The sequence below is a fragment of the Sorghum bicolor genome, chromosome 1 (assembly GCF_000003195.3).
Source record: "Sorghum bicolor cultivar BTx623 chromosome 1, Sorghum_bicolor_NCBIv3, whole genome shotgun sequence".
NCBI classification, from domain to species: Eukaryota; Viridiplantae; Streptophyta; class Magnoliopsida; order Poales; family Poaceae; genus Sorghum; species Sorghum bicolor.
In genome coordinates, this window is record NC_012870.2 from 20,406,072 (window position 1) to 20,429,712 (window position 23,641).

At 47.5% G+C, this 23,641-nt stretch overlaps 1 protein-coding gene across 1 annotated transcript; it reads left to right on the forward strand.

Moving 5' to 3' along the window:
* LOC8067417 (transcription factor MYB4) lies at positions 20,796-23,209 on the forward strand. Its single transcript, XM_002464439.2, has 2 exons — positions 20,796-21,252; positions 22,299-23,209. The coding sequence occupies exons 1-2, from the start codon at positions 20,990-20,992 to the stop codon at positions 22,924-22,926; spliced, it is 891 nt and encodes a 296-aa protein (XP_002464484.1). The 5' UTR covers positions 20,796-20,989; the 3' UTR covers positions 22,927-23,209.

Sequence of the window (23,641 nt, forward strand, 5' to 3'; positions counted from 1 at the left end):
GGGGCTCGATTTAGTAGGACCTCTACAAAAGGCGAAAGGAGGGTATACCCATTTGCTGGTGGCCATCGACAAGTTCTCCAAATGGATCGAGGCTCGACCCATCACCAACATCCGCTCCGAGCAGGCCGTCCTTTTCTTCTCCGACATCATCCATCGGTTTGGGATCCCCAATGTCATCATCACCGACAACGGCACCCAGTTCACCGGCAGAAAGTTCTTGGATTTCTGCGATCAGCATCACATCCGTGTGAACTGGTCCGCAGTAGCCCACCCTCGAACTAACGGCCAGGTCGAGCGTGCCAACGACATGATTTTGCAAGGACTCAAGTCGAGGATCTACAATCGATTGAAGAAATTCGGCAAGAAATGGGTCGAGGAGCTTTCCTCAGTCCTATGGAGCCTTAGGACAACGCCAAGCAGCGCCACAAAATACACCCCGTTCTTCATGGTCTACGGCTCTGAAGCTATCCTCCCCACAGACCTCGAGTATGGGTCACCACGACTCAAGGCTTACAACGAGCAATCGAACAAAGAGACTCAGGAAAACGCGGTCGACCAACTCGAGGAGGCTCGAGACATGGCCCTCCTCAACTCTGCTAGATATCAGCAGAGACTCCGACGCTACCACGACAAGCACGTGCGCAAGAGGGACCTCAACGTAGGCGACCTTGTCTTACGACGCCGGCAAAGCAACCAAGGACGCCACAAGCTGACCCCACCTTGGGAAGGCCCGTATGTGGTGGCCGAGGTCCTTAAGCCAGGAACGTACAAATTGGCGGACGAAAAGGGGGCAGTCTTCACCAACGCATGGAACATCGAACAGCTACGTCGATTCTACCCCTAGAAGTCCTAGACTTACGATCCTACTTTTTGTACGAAGACTTTGTAAATGAACGCATGAATAAATAAAGTCTTTCCCTCGAGCAGCTCGGGGGCCAAAAATAGTTACGAGTTATAGTCTCGACGTCAAAAGGGGATGCCGACCATGACCCATCATAGTCCGCACCCCCTCGGGGGCTACCAGAGGGACGACCCCTCCCCAAGCGTCGAAAAAGCCAAGAAATTTTCTTTTCTTGCTTGGTAAACCTTGCACGGTTCGAGTAGCTAAGGCACCTCGAGCCCCTCAAAGGCCGAGGGATAATGAGCCGGAAAACTCCCACGCCCCTGGGCTACGGAAATCGAGGTTGTTTCTGACGAAAGGTCGAGCAAGGGATACAAACGTAGGAACAAAGAGAAATAAAGGAACCTCGAGCGGAAAGACAAATAAGCAGTTAACAATTACGAAAAGATACTATATCACGTAACAGCAAAATTAATAAAGTATCGTACAAGGGGCCTCAGGCGCCCTGAGCAGGCTCGCAGGCCTCAGTCAACGGCACGATCCTCACCGCCCTCGCCTCCGCCCGAGCTAGCCTCAGGAGGGAGCACCTCAGGCTCGAAGAGCTTGGCCAACCTTTCCCCAGGAGCCTCCGCGTCGTCGATCAAGGCATGGAGCCTCTCCTCGTTCTCCGCGTCGGTCTTGGAAATGTCGGTGACGAAGCCATGGGATACCACCTCCATGTCGTAGGAGAAGCCCGAGCAGACAACCGCCATCGCCCGCTTCACCCCGATGTGGAGGGCATCCCGCACCCGATCTCGCAGCGTTGCGCCTATGTAGCACAACTGGTCGATCAGGGCGTCGCCTCGAGTGTCCTCCCTCGACTCATCCATAGGCTCGACCTCCCAAGAGGTCGAGAGATCGCTTATCGCCGTCCGCACTCGACGGTTCAAAGCAACCTCAGCCTCGAGCTGAGCCTTGGCGTTGCGAGCCTCGGCTTGGGCGGCCAGGAGTTCGTCCTTGAGCCCTATAAATGCCAATACAAAGAAGCTTTAGGAAAAACTCAAGCACACCTCGAAAAGGAAATTCGACAAAGGAAACATACCTTTGATGCTCTCCTCTAGGGCCGTGTTCTCGCCGACCAATCTGGTGTTGGCACGCTCGATCTCTCTGTTGGAGCGCGCCAGCTCAGTATTGGCGACGCGGAGATCTTCGATCACCCTGCCAGCCTGAGCGACGGCTCCACTCTTCTCCAGCAATTCTCCCTTCAGACGCTCGACGTCGTCAGAGAGACTGCGGGATCGAGCTCGCTCCATCTCGAGGTCTTCGAGGGCCTTCTTCTTTGCGTCCTCGGCGGCACCCCTGGCGACCTCATTGTCCACGAACGCCACTTTCATCTTTTGGAAGGTATCGCGGAGGGAGTCCAGGTCGGTTTGGAGAAGGCCCTTCTCCTTGTCCAGGTCCGCAATGACGCTCTTGTAGGACAGGGCCTCCTCCCGGGCTCTGGACGCGGCCTCCTCGACCGTAAGAGCCCGCTCCCGTAGCTGCATCGCCTCCTCCTCCGCCTTCTTCGAGACCTCTCGGGCCTCGGCCAAAGCAGCCTCCCTCACCTTCTTCTCCTCCTCGAGTGCTATGAGATCTTTGTAAGCTTTAAGCAGCTTTTCCTGCGACTCGAGGAGTTGATCCTTGAGGAGGGGAAGCTGCTCCCATCCGCCCCTCGTGGCATGTATGAAGCTGGACTTGATGCGAGAGGTCTCTTTCATATCCTGCGAATCAGGGGTCAGAGGGATTAGAACACAGAAACCAGAAAGCACCACAAAGATTGGAGCTCGAGAAACACTTACAAAATAAGCTGGCCCAAGCCCGTTGTTGATGACGTCCGATAGGAGCCCCACCACGTGTTTCATCCAAAGGCGGAGCTCCTCGACATGCTCCCACTTCTCGACCTCCTTCTTGTCATCGAGGAAGATATTGGGCTCGGACGGGTCGTTGGAAGCTCGGATACGAATCCGATCGGGACACCAGTTCTCCATCTCCCGATCAGCCCGCACCTTGACGCCGCGGAGAAAGTTCTCGACGGTCTCGAGGGAACCCCCGTGGCGCAAGAACAGGTCGGCGAGGCAAGGGAACCGCCCGTCGTCGTCCACCGTCTTCCACGTACCGTCCTTGCTCCCAGACGACCCGATCTCATCCTCCTCAGAGGGAAAGCGGTCCTCCCATGCTCGACGCTCCCGGAGGAACCCTGGGGCGATCCCGTCCATGCCGTAGATCGTCCTCTTGATCTCGGACTCGGGGTCGGTGGGGGTGCGCATCATGCAGGCGAGCGCCACCACTCCGTCCGCTCGCCCCGACTCTACCCGGATCGCGGCAGGCGCCCCCGGGAGGAGCCACGCTGGGGTGGGAGGTCCGTACACCGGCAAATTTCCCTCTTGATCGCCGGGCTCTTGCGACGCCAGTGGTGCCGGTTCGGCCAAAACTTGAGGCGGGGGCTCGAGTGGCTCGTCCTCTTGGCCCCCCAGCTGCTGTTGCTGCCCCAGCTGCTGCTGCTGCTCCTCCTGCTGATGCTGCAGCTGCTCCTCCGGCTGGGGTCGCTGCTGCTGCTGCTCCAGTGACGGCTGCGTCGCCTCGCGCTCCCGCTCCTCCTCCTCCACCATCTTCCTTTGCGCCTCGAGAGCTCGAAGGCCTGCAGGCCAGGGAGTCCGTCCCGCGACGTTGGGGGTCTATGCATCTTCCTCCATAGGTCGAGCGCCCCCAGACGCTTCGTTGCCATCAGACGTATCGCTGATGGTGATGGGTTCCCCCTCGACCCCCAATCGAGAGGGCTCGGGGGCTCCCTCTGACGCTCGCGTCTGGGGGGCCGCAACATGAGTCGGCGGCGCCGGAGTAGGCGCGGGACGAGATGAAGCCCTCTCGACGCCGGCTGGAGGTTGGGTGCTGGATGAGCCTACAAAACAAAGGGTAAGGGTCAGACGTTATGATAACCAACGCAAGAATATCGCGACGCCCGGGAATTAACTACGAACCTGGTTCCGTGGAGGCGGCACCCGTTCTGAGCCTCTTGGCCATAGACGGTTGGGCCTGCTCAAGGGTCCGCTTCAGCCTGAGAAAAGGTCGGCATATGGGGAAAGGTGGAAGAATGGGAAGACAAAAACCGCAACATCAAAAAAGGCTTACCCCACGGGGAGAACGGCTCGCCTTCCGCCACCCCGACCAGCGGGCCTCGAGCCACCCAGCGTCGGGGCTCCGGGCCCCTCGAGGGCACGAACCAGCTTAGGTACGTCAGTCCCCGCCTGGCGGACGCCGGGACCCGCGCTCTTACGGCCGGCGTCTCCTCTCTCAGAGGCAGCGGCGCGACCACGGGTTAGCGGCCCCGACGCCTGGGACCTAGCCGGATCGCTCCCCCTGGGCACCGGGGGAGGGCGCGGTGCGTCTTGTCCCGCCTTGGGCGCGGGAGGGGTGTCGGCCCGGGGACGACGAGATCCGCTCGGACCCTCCTCTGGCGCCTCTGTCCGGGGGGCGTCGGCGTCGCCTCGAGGCGGGCCCTCGAGAATCCGATCGAGGCGCGACGCCATCCCCTCGGAGTCGTCGCTGCCCTCGTCGTCATCGTCGTCATCATTGGGGGATTCTTCCTCAGGCTCCCCCCTCTGCCTGGATTTGGCTCGACGCGCCTCTAATGCTTGGCGGTCGAGGTTCTTCTTCTTCTCCCCCTTCTTTGCGGAGTCCTTGGCAGACTTCAGCTTTTCGGCGGATTGGCGCCGTTTGTCGCGATCGACCTCGTCCTCCTTTACCGGAGGCCTCGAGGACCGGACATCAATCCGACCCTGCCAAAACTAAGGTAGACTTAGAAAAAAGAGAGGGGAGAAAGGAAACCTAGAATCGGGGATGCGCGTAAGAAGAAAGCGTACCAGATCGATCGAGCCTGCGTCAGGTCTCATGGGGAAGCCGTTGACATGCTCCGGCTGAAAATCACCGGCAATTGCGGCCCTGACTCGGGCCGCGACTTCGTCGTCCGCCGGAGGCTCGTTGGACATCCGACATGCCTCGAGGTCCCGAGATGAGACGCCAGGGCCCATCTCGTCCATCCTCAACGGTCTTGACATCAGAGGGAGAACTCTCCGATGATGGACGGCCGAGAGGACGAGGGCGGCGGTCAAACCTTCCTGGCGAAGCTTCTTCAGGGCGTCGAGGAGAGGGTCGAGCCGAGACTGATGAGCTTGGACGACGCCGTACGTCCAGTCCGCTGGACGCTCCAAGATCAGACGGCCCGAGTAGGAAGGCAGGAGGTTGTCGTCGTTCCGCAGGTAGAACCATTGGGAGTCCCAGCCGGCGTGGTTGGTCGACAACCCTACCGGGATGTACTCCCGCGGCCGGTCCGTCTTCCCCGTCTTCTGCACCAGATTGAGGCAACCCGCCCGCACGGGCTTCCTTACGCCCGTGGTTCCGGTGGAGGCGTGAAACAGCTCGCCCCTATAGAGGTGGAGCCACAGCTCCCAGTGCGGCATCATCCCTAGGAAGCCCTCACACACGGCGGCGAAGACCGCCGCTACGGTGATGGCGTTCGGAGAGAAGTGCTGGAGCTCCACCCCATAATGGAAGCAGAGGGCCCGCATGAAGCGGCTTGGAGGCGCGCCCAGACCGTGGCGGTGAAACTTGGCGAACGACACCACGTAGCCCTCGGGCGGCTGAGGCGCCCTGTGACTCGCCGGCGGCGCGATCCACTCTGGCGACGACAGCGAGGTGCGGCGGCGCAGCAGTCCCTCCTTCTCGAGCTCTAACAGCCGGCGCTCCGTCATCGACGACGGGCGCCAGTCGTCGGCGGCGACGAGTCTTACAGGCATCTCGGCTAAAGGGACGGTGGGTTCGCTACAGCTCGAGGGGGCGTGTGCGCGTGAGATGGCGAGAAAGCAAAGGCAGCGAAGGAACAAGAGCGAGAAGGCGGAAGGGAGAGGAACGGCGGTGACGCGACGACGTATTTATAGGCAGCTGTCCGCCAACGGACAGATCCAAGAAGTAAGGTAACTCCCCCCATAAATGCGCCGCCTGACAGTCCTCTCTCTCTCCTCACAGGCCGGACTCTCCGAATTCCTCGCCGATACGGTGTCATAACGTCATCCGCCTAAAAAGGCGCGCCCAACGGGCAGAAAGGCGAACCGCCACGGCCGTTTCCTTCCCTCGTAAGCCAAGGGACGTAACCACAAAAGTCTCGAGAGGTCGATGGCTGGCCCGCCAAAAGGGTTCGACAGCCGATCTCGAGCGCCAGAGACAGGGATCCCCAGCGAGCGGTCGAAGATCGAGGCCCGCCTCGAGGACTCGCTGGCGATGTTCAAGGTAGGGTCGAGACAGTCGAGAGGAATCCCCCCGACGGGAGGCATCGAGCCGCCGGTCTCTATCGAATGAGACTGGTATCCCCGACCACGTCGACCCTGCTTTATGAGGACGCCTCCGGGCTACAGCTGACCCCCTCGAAAGGGGCACAGGTTCTCACTTGGACTACCCGCTAGGAACTCAATTTGGGATGGAAGACGCTCGCTCTATCGAGAGTACGTCGAAACCCCCGGGCAAAAACGAGCCAATCAGAATCTCCCACCACTGGTGTCGAAAGCGTTTCTGCGAATTAGACAACATAGCCCTCGAAGGAGTCAAAAACTCCTCCGAGGGCTCGGGGGCTACTGTCGAGGGTATCGGTAAGGGGTACCCTCAGCGATGCGCATTATGAGATTGCCCGTACGAAGGTCGAGACCCTTAATTCGACGCTCTAATCTTACGTATGCGCCGCCATCGACGGTCGCAGCCTCGAAGACGGAAATAGCGTCGAGCGAATCGGTCAGGGGTCGAGCGACGACTGCCGTCGAAAACGGAAGCGGGCTCGAACGAACCGAGAGGCGTCGGGCGCAAGGACACTGTCCGCCGCCCGACGCGCGCACGCGGGCCGGAGCATTAAATGCACCTGACGCTTCCCCACCTAACACACAGGTCACGGAAGGCGTGATAGGGAACAAGCTTCTGTCCCATCGTTCTTTTTGCAGCCTTCCCACCGAACGACCCAGGGCGTGTCAGGATGCAGGAAACAAGGATGGAACGTCTAATCGGGACCCCCTCGAGACACCCAAGGTCAGCGCTCCAGATACCAGCATGTTACACGGCGTCCGACCCTCGACCGAACAGGGTCCCTTCCTAGGGACAAGTTGGGCGTCGACTGACAACACCACAGCTACCCCGCCGGGTCCGCCACCATACCGTACAAGCATGCGACCTCAGAACCAGCACAAGGCGGCTGGCAGGGCAAAACACAGGAGCACGCGTAATCATCACCGGGCTATCAAGATGGGACGGCTCGAGGCCATGCCGTACGGAAGCCTCGAGTAGGTCAGCGTTCCATGCGGCTATCGATCCCTACTCTAACATCTACGCATGTACCCTGTGTCTCTCCTTGGAGCTATAAAAGGAGAGACTCAGGAATAGAAGAGGGGGACATCACAACATAAGACACACACACTCACATAGTAGAGCCACACACTTCATACCACGCTTGTATTCGCCCCTGTACAAGCACTTAGGTGCAAGATAATACAAACTCTCTCCCCCCGCTGGACGTAGGGCCTTCTCTTGCCCGAACCAGGATAAATCTCTGTGTCTTCTTGCATCACCATCCGGAAAGGGGAGCACGCATACAAATTTACTCGTTGGTGTGACCCCCCGGGGGAAAAACACCGACAAGGCTGCTGTAAAACAAAGAGCCCTCCATGATAGATCCCTCCGGATGGCTTTTTGTTCGAACACTACCCTTAAGTCGCATCAGAAACCTATAACCATATATAATAGCCTCATCATGTTCTAAAATTAGTGTTAAGTTTGTTTATTAAGTTCAAATCTACCAAAGAAATTTACCTCTCAACAGGCCACATGCTACGAAAATGTACTGGACCAGCCATTCTTGCTTGGGCAGGAAGATGAACCATCAAATGTACCATCATGTCAAAGAAAGATGGAAGGAATATGGTCTCAAGAAGGCTCAAGGTCTCAGCTATATCAGCCTCTAGATTATCCATGTCACTTTTTCTAAAAACAGGTGCAGAAATCTTCTTAAAAAAATGACTAACACGAGACACTGCCGCACTAACTATCTCTGGCAATATTTTTCTTATAGCTAGCGGCAGCAAGTCTTGTAGAACAATGTGGCACTCATGGCTCTTTAGCCCAAACACCTTCTCATTAACATGAACATTGTGTCGAATATCAGACGCGTAACCAGCAGGGAACTTTATCCCTTTTAGTATTTGGCAAAATAATTTCTTCTCATCATGACTCATTGAATATGGAGCTGGTGGTAAATAATATTGGTCTTCAATTTCAACCGGGTGAAGGTCACTTCTAATACCAAGAGCTTGAAGGTCCAAGCGAGAATTAAGATTATCCTTAGATTTCCCATCGGTACCAGGAAAGTATTAACAAAGTTCTCATAGACATTTTTTCCTATGTGCATGACATCAAAGTTATGGCGCATCATCAAATCTTTCCAATATGGAAGTTTGAACCAAATAGATCTCCTCTTGAAAATGACTAGCGGATCCCCTTCCTTTTTTTTCTTGCTTGCTGGTTTCTTTCCAAATGGATCCTTGCCAAAAACTGTGACAAGATCTTTAGTACATTCTAAAATTTCCTCTCCAGAAAGTGGAGTCGGTGCTTGCCTAAGCTCAGTTGAACCAAATTTCTTCTCATCTAACCTAAATGGGTGCTTTGCTTCCAAGAACCTACGATGACCCATATAGCAGGTCTTGGTGCCATTACCAAGTCTACTTGAGCATATATAAGAGTGGCAATCAGGACATGCTGCTTCACCAGATGTAACAGAACCAGACACATATCCTAGACCTGGGAAATCTGTAATAGTCCACAGTATTGCAGCACGCAACTGGAAATGCTCCCCCTTTGAAGGATCATAAGTTCTAACTCCATTGACAAACATATCTAACAAATCATCAATAAGTGGTTCAAAATACACATCCATATTATGACCAGGAGCATGCTTCCCAGGGATCAAGAAGGAAAGGATGAAGTTTGGTTGCTTCATGCACATTGAAGGTGGAAAATTTAATGGTATACATATACCGGGCCAAATGCTATAAGTAACATTCTGGCTCCTATATGGATTAAATCCATCCGTGGCAAATGCCAGACGGATATTGCAGCTATCCTTAGCAAACTCTGGATGTTTATCATCAAAATATTTCCAAAGAGGAGAATCTGCAGGATGCCTAAGAAAATCATCTCTTGTTCGCTCCTCATCATGCCATCTTGTAAGAGCCGCTATTTTTGATGATAAAAACAGCCTTTGGAGACACCTCTTTATTGGAAAGTAGCGAAGAATCTTCTTAGGAACCTTATAAACATGCTTCCCATCTAGACTTTTCCTAACTGATTTCCATCGTGAAACCTTACACTTTGGACATATATCCTCATTCTCATGGTCCTTCCAATAGAGAATGCAATCATTTTCACATGCATGGATACTCTTGTACCCAAGACCTATGGATTTAATCAATTTTTTAGATTCATGGAAGTTTCTTGGTAGTGCTGAACCCTCTGGTAATGCATCATTAAGAAGATCTAGTAGCATGTCAAAACTTCTATCAGTCCATCCTCCAAGAAGCTTGGTGTGAAGAAATCTAATCAAGAAACGCAGTTTCTTATATTTTTTGCAAGTAGGGTATAACTCTTGGCTATTGGCTTCTACCAACTTTTGGAGGGCTTGTAGGTCCTGACTAGGCTGCTCATCAGAACTATTATCTTCAAAATCCCCTCCATCATCTAGACCACCAGCTAGGTCCCTAACCAATTCAGATATTTCATCATCTTCAGCCTCTTCAATAGGGACAACACCATCACTACTCCTAGGATTCACATTGGATGAACTACCTTCTCCATGAAAGTTCCAAGTTGTGTACCCATTTAAAAACCCATCACATATCAAGTGTTCCCGTACATCACACACCTCTCTCCAAAATAAGTTAGCACACTTTTTGCATGGGCATAATATCTTGTTTTCTTTCGCTGAATTTTTAAATGCATAAGCTATAAAACCATTCACTCCTTGTATATATGCCTTGGTGTGCCTACATGGGATTCATTACGTTAATTAAATTCCATGTTAACTTAGATCATGTCTAAGTACTTAAGAAATATTTCTTGTGTGTACCTAGGCTCATTCTCAATCCACGTTTTATCCATTGAACTTTGTAGGGAGAGCAAGAAGCTTTCTTTATATATATATATATATATATATATATATTCACACTACAACAGCACACATCAATATAAAACCACAAGGCAGATTTTGTAGCTTAGAACAAGGCAATCTGGTAGTCATGAATGAGAACTAGATAAATAAAACCTTACCGTTTCACAGAAGCTCCTTGTACCAACAACTTCTCAACAACAAAGGTTGGCTGCTATGATTGTTCTGGAAAAACAACAAAAAAAAAGGTCTGCGTGACTTTACTTTTAGATCAGTGACGCCTCTAGGGAGTAAAAATCACAGTTTATGCAGTCTTCTCAAGCATTGGTTCATAATGTTAGATTTGCATGTCATATCTGGTTGTTTATGGCTAACCTGTTTCAAGTTAGTTCATCCAGGGACAATAAGACTGTCATAAGTAGTACCCAGTTGTTTACAAGCAACCACAGAAAGTTGCTTCCATGTTTAGTTCATTTGATAAACTAATCAGCCTATTCTATCATTACCTTCCAAAGCATCATGTCAGTACCTTCCAAAGCATCATGTTACTTATCTGTTTTCAGCAATTGCTTCTGACAGCCCTCTACAATTGGCTCTAATGTTTTTGTTTACTTCCTACACAAAAGAGGTAAGATCCACATTCTCTAGCAGCACTACATCTCCAGCAGTACGTACAAGTTATTTAAACAAAAAAAAATCCACAATCTCTCATTGCAGATCGGGGGCAAAGAGTTTGTCACCTGTGGGCTCAGCTCCTCTGCAGTCCAAGCGACGGCGCAGTCCAAGCGGTGTCCGCCGACGGGAAGCCGGTGGGGAGGGGTGGCCAGCCTGGCGACGGCGCAGTCCAAGCGGGATGCAGACCGGACGGGCGGGGCGGGTTCCTCTCCTTTGCGCCAGACGGGCGGGGCGGCGGGTTCATGCGCCTCCTGCGCGGGAGGCAGGGAGGTGGGATGCGCAGCGTTGGCGGAGAGGCGGGATGGCGGCGGGCGGCGGCTTCCTCCGTGCGGCGGCTTCCTCCGTGCGCGGCAGGCGGCGGCTTCCTCCGTCCGCGGCTTCCTCCAGGCGGCGGAGGGGAGGCGGGATGGCCTCCTGCCCGGACGGAGGCGGGGAGGCGGGCGGCGGGCTCCTCCTGCGCGGACGGAGGTGGGGAGGCGGGCGGCGGGCTCCTCCTGCGCGTGTGCGGCGTTTTTTCGGTGGGCGGCGCGTGTGTGGTCGAGGGCTGGGGGTGTGAGTGACTGAGGGGGTATCTCCCTTTTGCTGTTAGGGTTTAGATTATTTCGGGCCAAAATATTCGCGGCAATTCGCGGGCCTTCGCGGGAACGGGCTAAAAACTTCGCGCCCACTGGATAATTTGTTCAGCGACGGACGATCCAACTCAACTGATGATATATAGCAACGGACCATCCAATGCAAAAGTAAAAAATATATAGCAACGGACCGTCCGTCTCCGTATCCAAAATTAGCAACTCACCATCCGAGAAAACAATATAGCAACCGACTGTTCAATGCTAATTATAGACTTTTAGCAACCGCAGTTAGATGCTAATTAAGTGTTGTGGTGTAGTGAAATAAATTAAAATATCTTTTTAAATAATACTAATTATATACTATAAATATTAATATTTTTTATATATATTTAATTAAAGTTGTTTTTCAAGAAACATAAACGATAGATATTTAGGGAGCATACGTGAGCCTTATGCAGATGGCCACAAACAAGGACCATTAATTTGATATCAGTACGACCAGCTTGGACTTGGGTACCATTGAAGACACTGACCATACATATTTTAGATTTCCATATGTCTACTCCCTTTCTTCTAATTTATTTGTCATATTCGGTTTTCGTGCCACACGTTTAACTTGATATATAGAAAAATGCGTGTAATATTTATATCTTTAAATAAATTTTTCTTAAAAAACTAGATTAAAAAATCTTTCCAATGATACCAATTATGTACCATAAATATTAATATTTTTAATATATAATTTGTCAAAGTTGTTTCTCGGGAAGCACAAATGATAGTTATTTTGGGACGGGGGAGTATATGCAAAAATAAACTAATGATTAGGCCTCTCGCTTATTCTTCTCTCCACCAACCTATAGAGAGAAAAACACAGCTTCGTTTTGCTTTTTGTTGAGAGAGAAAGGAGTGGGTTTAGTTGTTGGTGGGGCCTATGGATTTCTCGAAATATACAACACCCTGGACTTTGGCCAAAGGGGCACAATTGTTAAGTGTTTGCCAACTAAAGGCCCTTCCACATGTTCTTTCTATCAATAGATGAAATCATATTGTGTACGGTTAAACAATAGTTTATGGTACATATGATAGCTCATTTTGTATGATTTAGATACTAGCTAGTTCATGAACTGCGTTGTGGATTGTTTATTTGATAGTTGCATGCAGACTCTGTTTATTCAGTTCATTCAATCATTATTGCAAGGATATCTGTCTCTTTCCTTGGTTAGCTTATCTGCTGAGTTTTCACCCGAGAGGTGACAATGATTTGAAAAATGCACGTTGCTTTTAGACCATGGAAAGTAGTATATGTCGCCAGGTTCATCCTCCCATTAGAGGAATTATACCACACTTACTACAAGATTAACTCATCAACATATAAAAAGTCACACACACTTCTCAGATACATTTAGTTTAAATGTAGTAAGTCTATAAGTTAAGTTCATCTGAAGGGAGGCAAAGAAGGTCATCGCCAGGGGTTGGTCTGCAAGGTCAGCTGATTAACCCCTACAAAACGTTGTTGCTAATCCTATAAAAAATCTACTATTCATCATCACTAGCGATGACTCCATTTAATACAATAGAGATGATCCAAATTTAAATGAACTTGATGGTGAGCTCCACCCCAGCTGGTCATCACTGCAGACTCTAGCTTGCGATATGCCGCTATGATGTGGTCTTTTCTCTCATTACTTTGTTGTAAAAATACATGTCGACGCTAAGCTCAGAACCTCTCTTGATTTTAGAGCTCCCATATACAGGAAGACCTCAACGACGCTCGTAGCCGCACGAGTGGCCAATTGTGAGTATCTGAAAATCCTTTGGTTTCTCTCGATCCCAAAATTATGTTTCGTGCATGAATCTCATCATAAAGCATTTTGCTGCTCAATTTCTAGCGACCTTTTACAATGGTTGGAATCGTTTACAATCGCCTTCCATTGTCTCCACTAAAAAACTTGTTTTTTGATTTAATTCGTGAAAAGGTAATAACGTCATTGTACAAGGTTCTCTCAAACCCTAACCCCTATCATCAGCGGCGACGGCTCCCTGTAACACGCACTAGTGGATGTCGGCGGGTGGAACTCTAAGAAGATTTTTATCTAACTATAGTACTTGAATCATACACCCTAACTATGCTACTCAAAATATTATTCTTACAATTACCCTAAACCCTAAACCCTAAAACCCTAAACCCTAAAATCCTAAAACCCTAAACCCTAAACCCTAAACTCTAAACGCTAAAACTCTAAATATAAATTTACCCTTTTACCCTTCATTAAAAAAGAAATACGAAAAAAGGAATTACCCTCCTATATTTAGGGTCCTAATTCTCATAATTTCGGGGCGATGGGAGGTGATGTGACGTCTATGACCCACCAATCATAGACACCTATCGCCTCCCATCGTCTCTTATCGTTTCTCATGTTCTGGATCCACCGACCATAGATACACCAATTACTTCTTATCATATCGTCTCTCCAACCATTGTAAAAATATTCTTGTTGATGTGATGAGATTTATGTAATATCAAGGCCCTAATCCTAATCATTACTTTAGTAGAATTCAAAGACGTGCTCTTTCTTGTATGGATTGTTTAGTGATGTACTAACTCAAGACATTTTTTTGTTGTTCGACACAACGCGCTGCAAAAGGAACAAGAAGTCGCTCGTCAACATTGAAAGAGTGGCATCAGTACGTACAGCGCCGGGCCTGTTTGGATGCTCCAGCTAAATTTAGTTGCTAGGTATCTAAACAGCCTAGTTAAAAGACCAGCTAAAGCTTAGCTGGGTTTAGCTATTTTTAATCTAGCTAAAGCCAGCTAAAATTTAACTGAGTCTATTAACTGGAGTATCCAAATACCTCAACTAAAGTTTAGCTAGGAAACTTTTAGCTGGTTAAAGTTTTACTTTTGAGCTACCTAAATTTTAGTTGGGTACATCTAAAGACCCTAACAAGGACTAGATCAGATATAAACAGTGGAGTAAAATTAAAAGCAATGATCTCAGTCAATCTAATAAGCACACCGCACCGAACTTGTATCCAATGAGAGGATAAAAAAATTGCATGGATGCACGCATGCAGTGCACATACACGCGTCCTTATTCAACGCCATGGCATTTGAACCCTCGGCTTCACCGAGCTTTGAAAAGCCGGGCCCCTCGGCTGCAATCTTCCACAGCAACTAGTAGCCGAAATGGAGTATAGCTAGCTCCTATAGTAGCAACAAGTCCAACCAGACCTCCTGTGTTTCCTCTCATCTTCCACCAGAAACGTTGCAAAATCACGGGTGTTTTCTAAGTTCTCAGTGCACACCTGTTTAAAAAATATGTAAAGTGTTACATATACTCCAACAACTTGCACGAGGGATTACATGTAAATTGTGTCCTTGTATGTTCCATGCTGGTCAAGTAAATGTTTATGGGTCAGCAGTGCTAGTATATACACTTTAGGCCTTGTTTAGTTCCAAATTTTTTTTACAAAATATGAATAGTGACACTTTCGTTTGTATTTGACAAATATTGTCCAATCATGGACTAACTAGGGTCAAAAGATTTGTCTCGTCAATTTCGACCAAACTGTACAATTAGTTTTTGTTTTCGTCTATATTTAATACTCCATGCATGAGTCTAAAGATTCGATGTGCCGGATAATCTAAAAAATTTTGCAAAATATTTTTAGAACTAAACAAGACCTTAGTATAGGCCTTGTTTAGTTCCAAAATATTTTGCAAAATGGACACTGTAGCTTTTTTGTTTGTATTTGACAAATATTGTCCAATCATGGACTAACTAGGCTCAAAAGATTCGTCTCGTCAATTCCGACCAAACTGTGCAATTAGTTTCTATTTTTGTCTATATTTAATACTTTATGCATGTGTCTAAAGATTCGATGTGACGGAGAATCTGAAAAATTTTACAAAATTTTTTGGAACTAAACAAGGCCATAGCTTTGTAGTGATGTTTAATTATGCTGGTTTCGTCGGTCGGTACGGTCGTCGTCCCAAGAGCCAAGAGGTCAAAAGGAGAGGACACGTACTGTCCATCGACGAGCCATGCGTTCACATGAGAAAATGACAAAATATCAGCAACCAACTACTCTGAGAACAACAGATGGTCACATCATAGCATATTTGTAGGAAGGCAAAGGGACGTGATATCATCCAAGATAGTGACATTTGGTTCAGCGAAAACGGTCAAGGGGCACCTCGGGCTATCAAGCAAGTGCCAGTATGCCACTACTCTCGCTAGGCAGAGCCGGGCTGGACATCTCCGCTCCCAGAACACCATATGCATCTAGGCGGGACTTGTTTAGATGCGAAAAGATTTTGAATTTCGCTACTGTAGCATTTTCGTTTGTTTGTGATAAATATTATCCAATCATGGACTAAATAAGATCAAAAGATTCGTCTCGCGATTTAGTTATGATCCACTTCGGCTGTCAAATTCTTTTCTTCTTTGCATTGTACTTCCTGCATATATATGTCTATGTGGTCTGTATACCTTGAGTTATTAGTTTTTTCCTATATATATGAACAATTGCAAAAAAAAAAAGTAATTTAGATATATAAGAGTCGGAAGATTTCTTTTATAATGGCATGGTCATCCTTAGTTCATATGGGATTGGGATTTGAGAGAGAAGAGGGAATTAGGGATGGGCAAAGGGTGATAGATGCATGCGATGCCGATGTGTTCATATGTGATTGAGGCTAAGGAAGACTCTAGTTGTCATCTACATGGTTTTTAGTTTTGGTATTGCAAAAATTTGAGTCACCACTAAAATTACCGAATTTCGCAAAATTCGGCCACAATTTTGCAAGCACATAGTATGTTTTTTCTAAAAAATATAATATAAATAATAGAAAATATAAGTTATATTGCACATGTATTAGTTACAAAATTTTGGATTTTTCTTTCGGCCACCAGAGAAATTGCGGAAATTCATGAAATTTCACCAATTTTGAACCCTGGTGTCTTTATGTCAAATGGCAATTTGGATGGACCTGAGAAAGCTTGTTGAGTGTGGTAGGAAGAGACGAGTACACTGCATTTATTTCAGTTATTTTATAAGTGAATGATAAGGAAATATCAAAGATAAAATACAACGAATATATATACATACGTGTATATTTAATATATATATATATATAATGTTTTGGCAAAATTGTTGGGTATTCCTAAAAATACCCGGCCAAAACAACTGTAGCATGTAGCTAAGTTCAATAGGCAAACGAGTAGCAATAATAAAAAATTTGCGCCTCACTTTATCGACGGCGGCAGACCCGACTATTCCTGTTTGAAAACACAAGAGAACATAATTAGTTTGCTCACAACCTTCTCTGTGTAATATATCTTTTATTTGCACTTAAAAGATACACATGCAGGCAGGTTATATTTGGCTTCCATGGGTCGTGCCCAGCTTGGTATCTGTGCATCTGGACCAGCCCTGTCACTGCAGGAATGAAAAAGCAGAGTTAACAAATAGCTGGATTGGCTAGATACAATGCATAGTTTTACTCTAAGCAAACTACTGATCTTTTTTTAGAAAAGAGCAAACTACTGATATGAAAAATGTTAATACATATTTAAATTTCTACTAGTATGGCGATGATATTACAAGATGATCTATCAAGTAGCGTGTTCTGTGCGAAATGGAAAGATGGGTTGGATATCCAAATTTCTGTGATACGATGGATTTCTTCTCCTGCGAAATGGAAAGATGGGTTGGACATCCAACAGTACTCCTTCCGTTTTTTAAATGATAATTTTTTTATTAATAATCAGAAAAATGTCAGATAAAACATATTTTGACCAGTACGTAATTAGCACGGAGAATTAATTGAACGCATGCATTATTTAGCCCCCAGCACTTTAAATGAGTGCTGCTACTCATTTATTTAATCTCAGGTGTCAAATGTAAGATTATACGTATATGCTATTATATGATTGGATGAATCAGATGGCACTTGCTGGGATATTACCTGGATTTTTTTCATTTATTTTCGTCCAGGAAAAAAAATGGATGTTTCCTAATAATGAATGGCTATGTGCACGTAACTGTGTGATATTGTTAATTCAGTAGTGAGATGTACGAACGCAATCCGTCGTTCCAACACCAGCACATAAACAAGGATCATGATGCAACACTACCATGGTAGTGCCCCGGTATTAAGAAATAGGCTCTATTGTTAGTGGCAAATATATGGCATCTTTATCTTTTTTTTGCCTTGACAATATTCCTGTCATGTTCTTGGAAGAATCATATGGTTGAATATTCGTTGATCCGTCGTGTCAAATTAAACCAAAACGAAAAGTGAATATTCGTTACGGCATCCCACATGGTGGTATTCAGTAAACCAGGCCTCTGCCACTGTGCGCCTCCAGCAGTGCTATTACAAGCTCTGCAAATTGGTCCCTTTAATTTCACGAATGGTCCAGTTCTTTTTTTTCTTAATCCAAGTCCAGCTTTTGTTGGGACTGGCTTCAAATGTTAGCAACTTAGAGCAAGATCAATAATAAAGCCAAGTGCTTGGCTATAAACCAAGTGATTAGAGCCAAGTTATACAATAAGCTAGTTGTTTCATATTTGTCTCTAAAATATCTTCTCTTTTCTATTCCTTCTTATAACACTTGCTATTTCGGCCCACCACTACCTATGCATCCGTGACCAGCTTGGTGCTTACATAAAAGCTAAGTTATCATCTCTTTCCTTTCTTCTTTCCTCCACATCAGCATTAGCTTGGCTATAAGTCTATTATTATACTTGCTCTTAGCATGCTACTGCTGTCCATGAAATACCTTTTATATTTTATTTGGTCGTCCAAACTGGGTTCTACTGGCTTTCTAATTTTAAAATCAGGGCACTAAATCTCTTAGGATCTTGTTGTCAGTTATAATAGGTCATAAATTAATGAGTGGGTGTTGTCGTCATCTTTTGGTTAAATGGCAGTGTGGCATGGGCATTTGGCTGGCACTAATCAAAGCCAAGGATGATGCTGGCTGGCTGATCTGGATGTATATGGTTGACATGGTAAAGGTGCTCTCCTTTTGACAAAGAATTACCTACACTTCAAGGTTAAATCATCATCAGACGACCATTTCCTCCCTCGAGAAAATGTACACACGGTTAATACATCCAAATAGTAATCTAGTATAGTATGTCACTGTTGCATCACATGTCACCGTGGTTAGGCCCAGTCTAAGATGATAGAGTCAAATCCATTTCTCTTGAGAATCAGTAGAAACGATTCCAAAACGGTATTGCAGCCCGGTAAAACGTTTCTAGTGGTCAAGAGATTTCCTTCGTAAAAGACTAAAACGGCATGTGGGTGGTTTTGTATGATGTTTCTACCACCTCATGTGATTCTGCTGCCTATTTTATTTAGTTAATAATTTCTATGTGCAATAAGTTAAAATGGGTTGTATTTAAGTTGTTCTACACTTATAGAAAGTGCTAGATTTTTTAACAATAATTTTATTTATAGAATTTTTTATAGAAAAATATTTTTTTCATCAGAATGTAGTCTACTAGCCAAACGATTTCTTCAAGTAATTTGATACAGCATCTGAAATATTTTTTGAGAAAATCTATAATCATGCCAAATGCATTGTAAATCCCGACCAAACGACCATTTCTCCTTATTGAGTACTATAAATTCTGACTAAACGACCGTTTCTTTATCTTATGAGCACTATCCATTTCGACTAAACGACCGTTTCTTTATCTTATGAGCACTATCCATTTCGACCAAACGACCGTTTCTCCTTAAAAGGACACACTTAATATATGCGTCAAATAATTTGCTTTAGTCGCTATTACATCGTTGTATGAAAACACGCTTTTGAAGAGTATCGCTCAACTTATGGGCGCACAAGTCCTCAACACTTACATGAAGCTTAGTAAATCAACAAAGATGACAACAGCAGCAAACATCATTGAGGGCTGACACAATAAAACCTTCACGTCCTATACGTCTTCCCCCAAAGGTACAGCTCCTATAGTCACAGAAAATCACCCATCCTTCCCGCTGCCCCTTTCCCTGCCCTGCGGGCCCACCGCGGCCATGACATCAGGAGGAAATAGTCCTCCGTTAAAACATGTAAACTAGTAAAAAAACATATTTCCATCACTTCACCACTTGAAAGATTTAAAAAAATAGCACATCCATAATCTATCGATATCTATACTCATATACAAAGTTAGGATACAAAACTTAAAAATCATATTTCCCTCACTCTGTCCCTCGAAAACTTGTAAAACTTGGCACATCCATAACGTATGAGTATGTGCTCACATTCCAAAGTTAGAATATAAGATTATTTGTAAAATCATATGAAAAATAATAAATTTCAAGTTCATGTACACTAGAAAACAAAATTATAGTAACTTGTCTTCTAGTGGACATGCATTTGAAAATTGTTATTTTTATGAATGCACCTTAAAAAAATTGAGTGAAGAAAATAATTTTTTTAGTTGGTTTCCATTTATTTCGAAGATAAAATAAAGCCCTATTTGAAGCGCAGGATTACCAAAATACAAGAATATGAAAAAAAACACAAGATCGAAATGACCATGCAGTTGAAATCCTATAGAAAACTAGAATGCAGAGAAGTTATGAATGAAGCATCTGAATGGCACACAGGAATAAATGACACAAAAATCCTAAGACACAAAGGAAAACAAAACAAGAAGTTGGACCCCATACTTATTCTCCCTCCAAAAGTCGTACAGGATAGATCATTCCATAGAAATTTCAATGGAATTTGTAGGAAAAAATTCCTGTAGGAATTCAATCCTTCAAAATTCCTTCACTTCTCCATTTCAAAAAGGATCTAAAGAAATGATTTTTTTCCAAAGTATATTTTTTCCCTCCGTTTTTTCATAAACCTCTGGAAAGAAAAAATAAAGCCCCAACACTCCTTTTTCCTTCATCATCGGATCAGATAGGCCTTGTTTAGTTCCAAAAATTTTTGCAAAATAGGAATAGTAGCACTTTCGTTTGTATTTGATAAATATTGTTCAATTATGGACTAACTAGATTCAAAAGATTCGTCTCGTCAATTCCGACCAAACTGTGTAATTAGTCTTTATTTTCATCTATATTTAATACTCCATGCATACGTCTAAAGATTCGATGTGACGGAGAAACTGAAAAATTTTGCAAAATTTTTAAAGAAGTAAACAAGGCCATAAGGAGAAAGAAGTTGGAACAACGTTGCTAGCTGCTCTGCTCAGCTCAGCGCTGCTGCATGAGTCCAAAGCTGCGGCCAACGCGCAGCGCTGCCGCTTGCGGGCCCAGCCAGGCAGCCAGCGCACACACACGCACACGGACGACTGGGCCCCACCCGTACCCGTGGAAGCGAAACGCAAGCGAGCGAGCGTGCGTACGCGCAGTCGCGTCTCACACCTCGCTTCGCTCGCGCAACGCAGCAATCGCACGTTTTCCAAATCTGCCCCGGCGACGGCGATCCTCCCATCCCACTCGCTTTCCCCCCACTCCCTCCATAAATACCCCTGAACGCCGGGGACACGGGACAGCCCGTCCCCGTCGTGCTCCATTCCAAATTCGCCGCTCCGCCACTCTCCTGGCCGCCCTGCTGCCGTCGCCGCCGGCCGGATACTAGCGAGCACCTTCCCACTCTCGCGGCGCCAGCCGGCCAGCCACTTGGAGAGCGATCGTCTCGAGGCCCGGGCGGTTCGATGGGGAGGGCGCCGTGCTGCGAGAAGGAGGGGCTGCGGCGGGGCGCGTGGAGCCCCGAGGAGGACCAGCGCCTGGTGGCCTACATCCAGCAGAACGGCCACCCCAACTGGCGCGCGCTGCCCCGGCAGGCCGGCCTCCTCCGCTGCGGGAAGAGCTGCCGCCTCCGCTGGATCAACTACCTCCGCCCGGACATCAAGCGCGGCAACTTCTCCGCCGACGAGGAGGCCCTCATCGTCCGCCTCCACCGCGAGCTCGGCAACAGGTCCGTCCGTCTCCGTCTCCGTCTCCGTCAGCAACACCCCCGCCTCCCCTCCGCACTCATTTTTGTTTGCTTCTGCTCGCCCAGATATTCCGGTTTCGATTCTCAAACCCTTTTTTAGCTTTTTTTTTCCCTCTCTTTTTTGGCCTTCTATCCGCGAAAAGGAAAAAAATAAATGTCGCCTAGAAAATCCATTTCATGCATTTGAGCATTTCTCCCCATGGATTGGAGAGAAAACAAAGGCGGCATTTATTTATTTTTGTTTTCCTCTCTTGAGCAAAAAAAAAAAAAAGGGCCTGCACTGCAGTGCGCTCTGCGGCCACCAACAGTGGTTCGGATGGATGATGGAAAGATACTCTGCTCGCCATCTTTTTCAAGCTTTTTTCGTACGGCTTTTATCATTGCTCGGCGGCCATGGCCATAGCCGCCTCGAAACCATAACTTATCCCCCCGCCCGGCCACCCCCTAGAGAGGACAAAAGCTTGCGGGATTAGCTTAAGCCCCCACTTGCGAGCTAACCAATCGCGGCCATCAAAGTCGCCAGAGATTCCATCTCGTTTGGCCTCTCGTGGTGTCATATGAAAATGGGTTCCTCTGCCTGCCTGCGCTTGCTATGCGCCTATGCCTGCCTGCCTGCCTGCCTGCAGCAGCAACGCCATTTCACCACTTGCAAGCTGATCCTGGCCCTGGACGGCTGGACCACACACACGCACTGCTGCACTCACTGTATTGGATGGCATAGAAAAATGCAGTGTGATTAGAACCCTTCAGTTGCTGAATTCGATGGCGATTGGCAAAGCCAAGTTTTGTTTTGCCATAACAATAAACTAGTAGTAGAAGTAAGTGCTTATTCACGAGCTTGGCTTTTGGCAAAGAGGAGTTGTGTTTTCGAAACAACAGCCTGCGCCTGCACGTTCGTGGAATCAAAATCTTTGCGGCATCGTTTGCATCGAGCAGAATTCCTTTTTTTTTTATTGAAAACTGTTCCTGCTCGTCGTGTCGTGTTCCTGGCGCTGACAGCTGAACGTTTATGTGGCAACACAAAACAGGTGGTCAGCGATCGCGGCGCAGCTGCCGGGGCGCACCGACAACGAGATCAAGAACGTGTGGCACACCCACATCAAGAAGCGCCTGGAGGACGGCGACGACGGGGAGGACAAGAAGAAGGCGGCGCGCAAAAGCAAGCCCGCCGCTGCCGCCAAGAGATCATCCGCCGCCAAGAAGACCGCCGACGCCAACGCCGTGGACAACAACAGCGAGCAGCAGCAGCCGTTCCTGACAGCGTCGCCGGGGCTGTCGAGCAGCGTGAGCAGCGGCGTGACGACGTTCTCCACGGCCACGGACTCCGCGGCGGCCGTGTCGTCGGCCGACAACGCGGCCACCACCAGCCACCAGCAAGAGCAAGAGCAAGAGCAGGAGCAGGAGCAGCTCGGCGCCAGCAAGGCGGAGATGGACATGGAGATGGAGAGCTTCATCAGCTCCGCCGAGTTCCCGCCCATCGACGACACCTTCTGGTCGTCGGCGGACGTGATGGACATGGGCCTCGGCGCCATGGACGAGGAGCTGGGCCTCGCGCTCGCCGGCCCGCCGTCGTCGTCCACGAGGGACGAGGACATGGAGTTCTGGCTCAAGATGCTGCTGGAGGCCGGCGACATGAGGGACTTGAGCGTCTTGTAACTAGAAAATGCAGAATCCAAGCTTAGGAGACGCGCCTGCTACCTGCAAGATTAGAGCATCGTATTTTCTTTTTCTTTTCTTTTTTTGCCCCCTCTTGTCATCTTGAATTCCCCCCATTTTCCGGTGATGAGAAAATGCTGGGAATGAAACTCGGTTGGGTGATTTCATTTTCACCTTCCTTAGAAAAAGAATACTAGCACCATTTCGTTCGTTCTTTCGCTGGTGGTGTCACAATCAGATGCATGCAGTTCGTGCTTATAAATAAATAGTACTCCTATAAATATACCATAAATGAGATGGCCGCAGCGGTTAAATATGATTGCCTACAGTTTTTACCTTCCTAGCTAATTCTTCTCTTGCTTCTATCGAAGGACTACCTTCCTAAATTAATTACCTCAGATGAAGCTAAGATCATTCACAGATGGTGGCACATCAGGTTCAATGTATTGAGCAGGAAAAACAAATGTCCTGCAAAATTAGCACTGAACTAAACTACTCGTAAAGCAAGAGACGGTCCCAACTAAGAGGCATTGTTTCAGAGTACCACAACTGTCACCGCTCGTTGTACTGATGTCCTTGACCCTTTTCATTGCAGCACAAGGTAAACGTTGTTTTATCCATGACGGAATAAAATAGCGCATGAGAAATCTGGGTGCACTGTGGGGATACGGCACCAAATGTTTTCCGATTCACATCTAGAGTATGAAGAGAAATA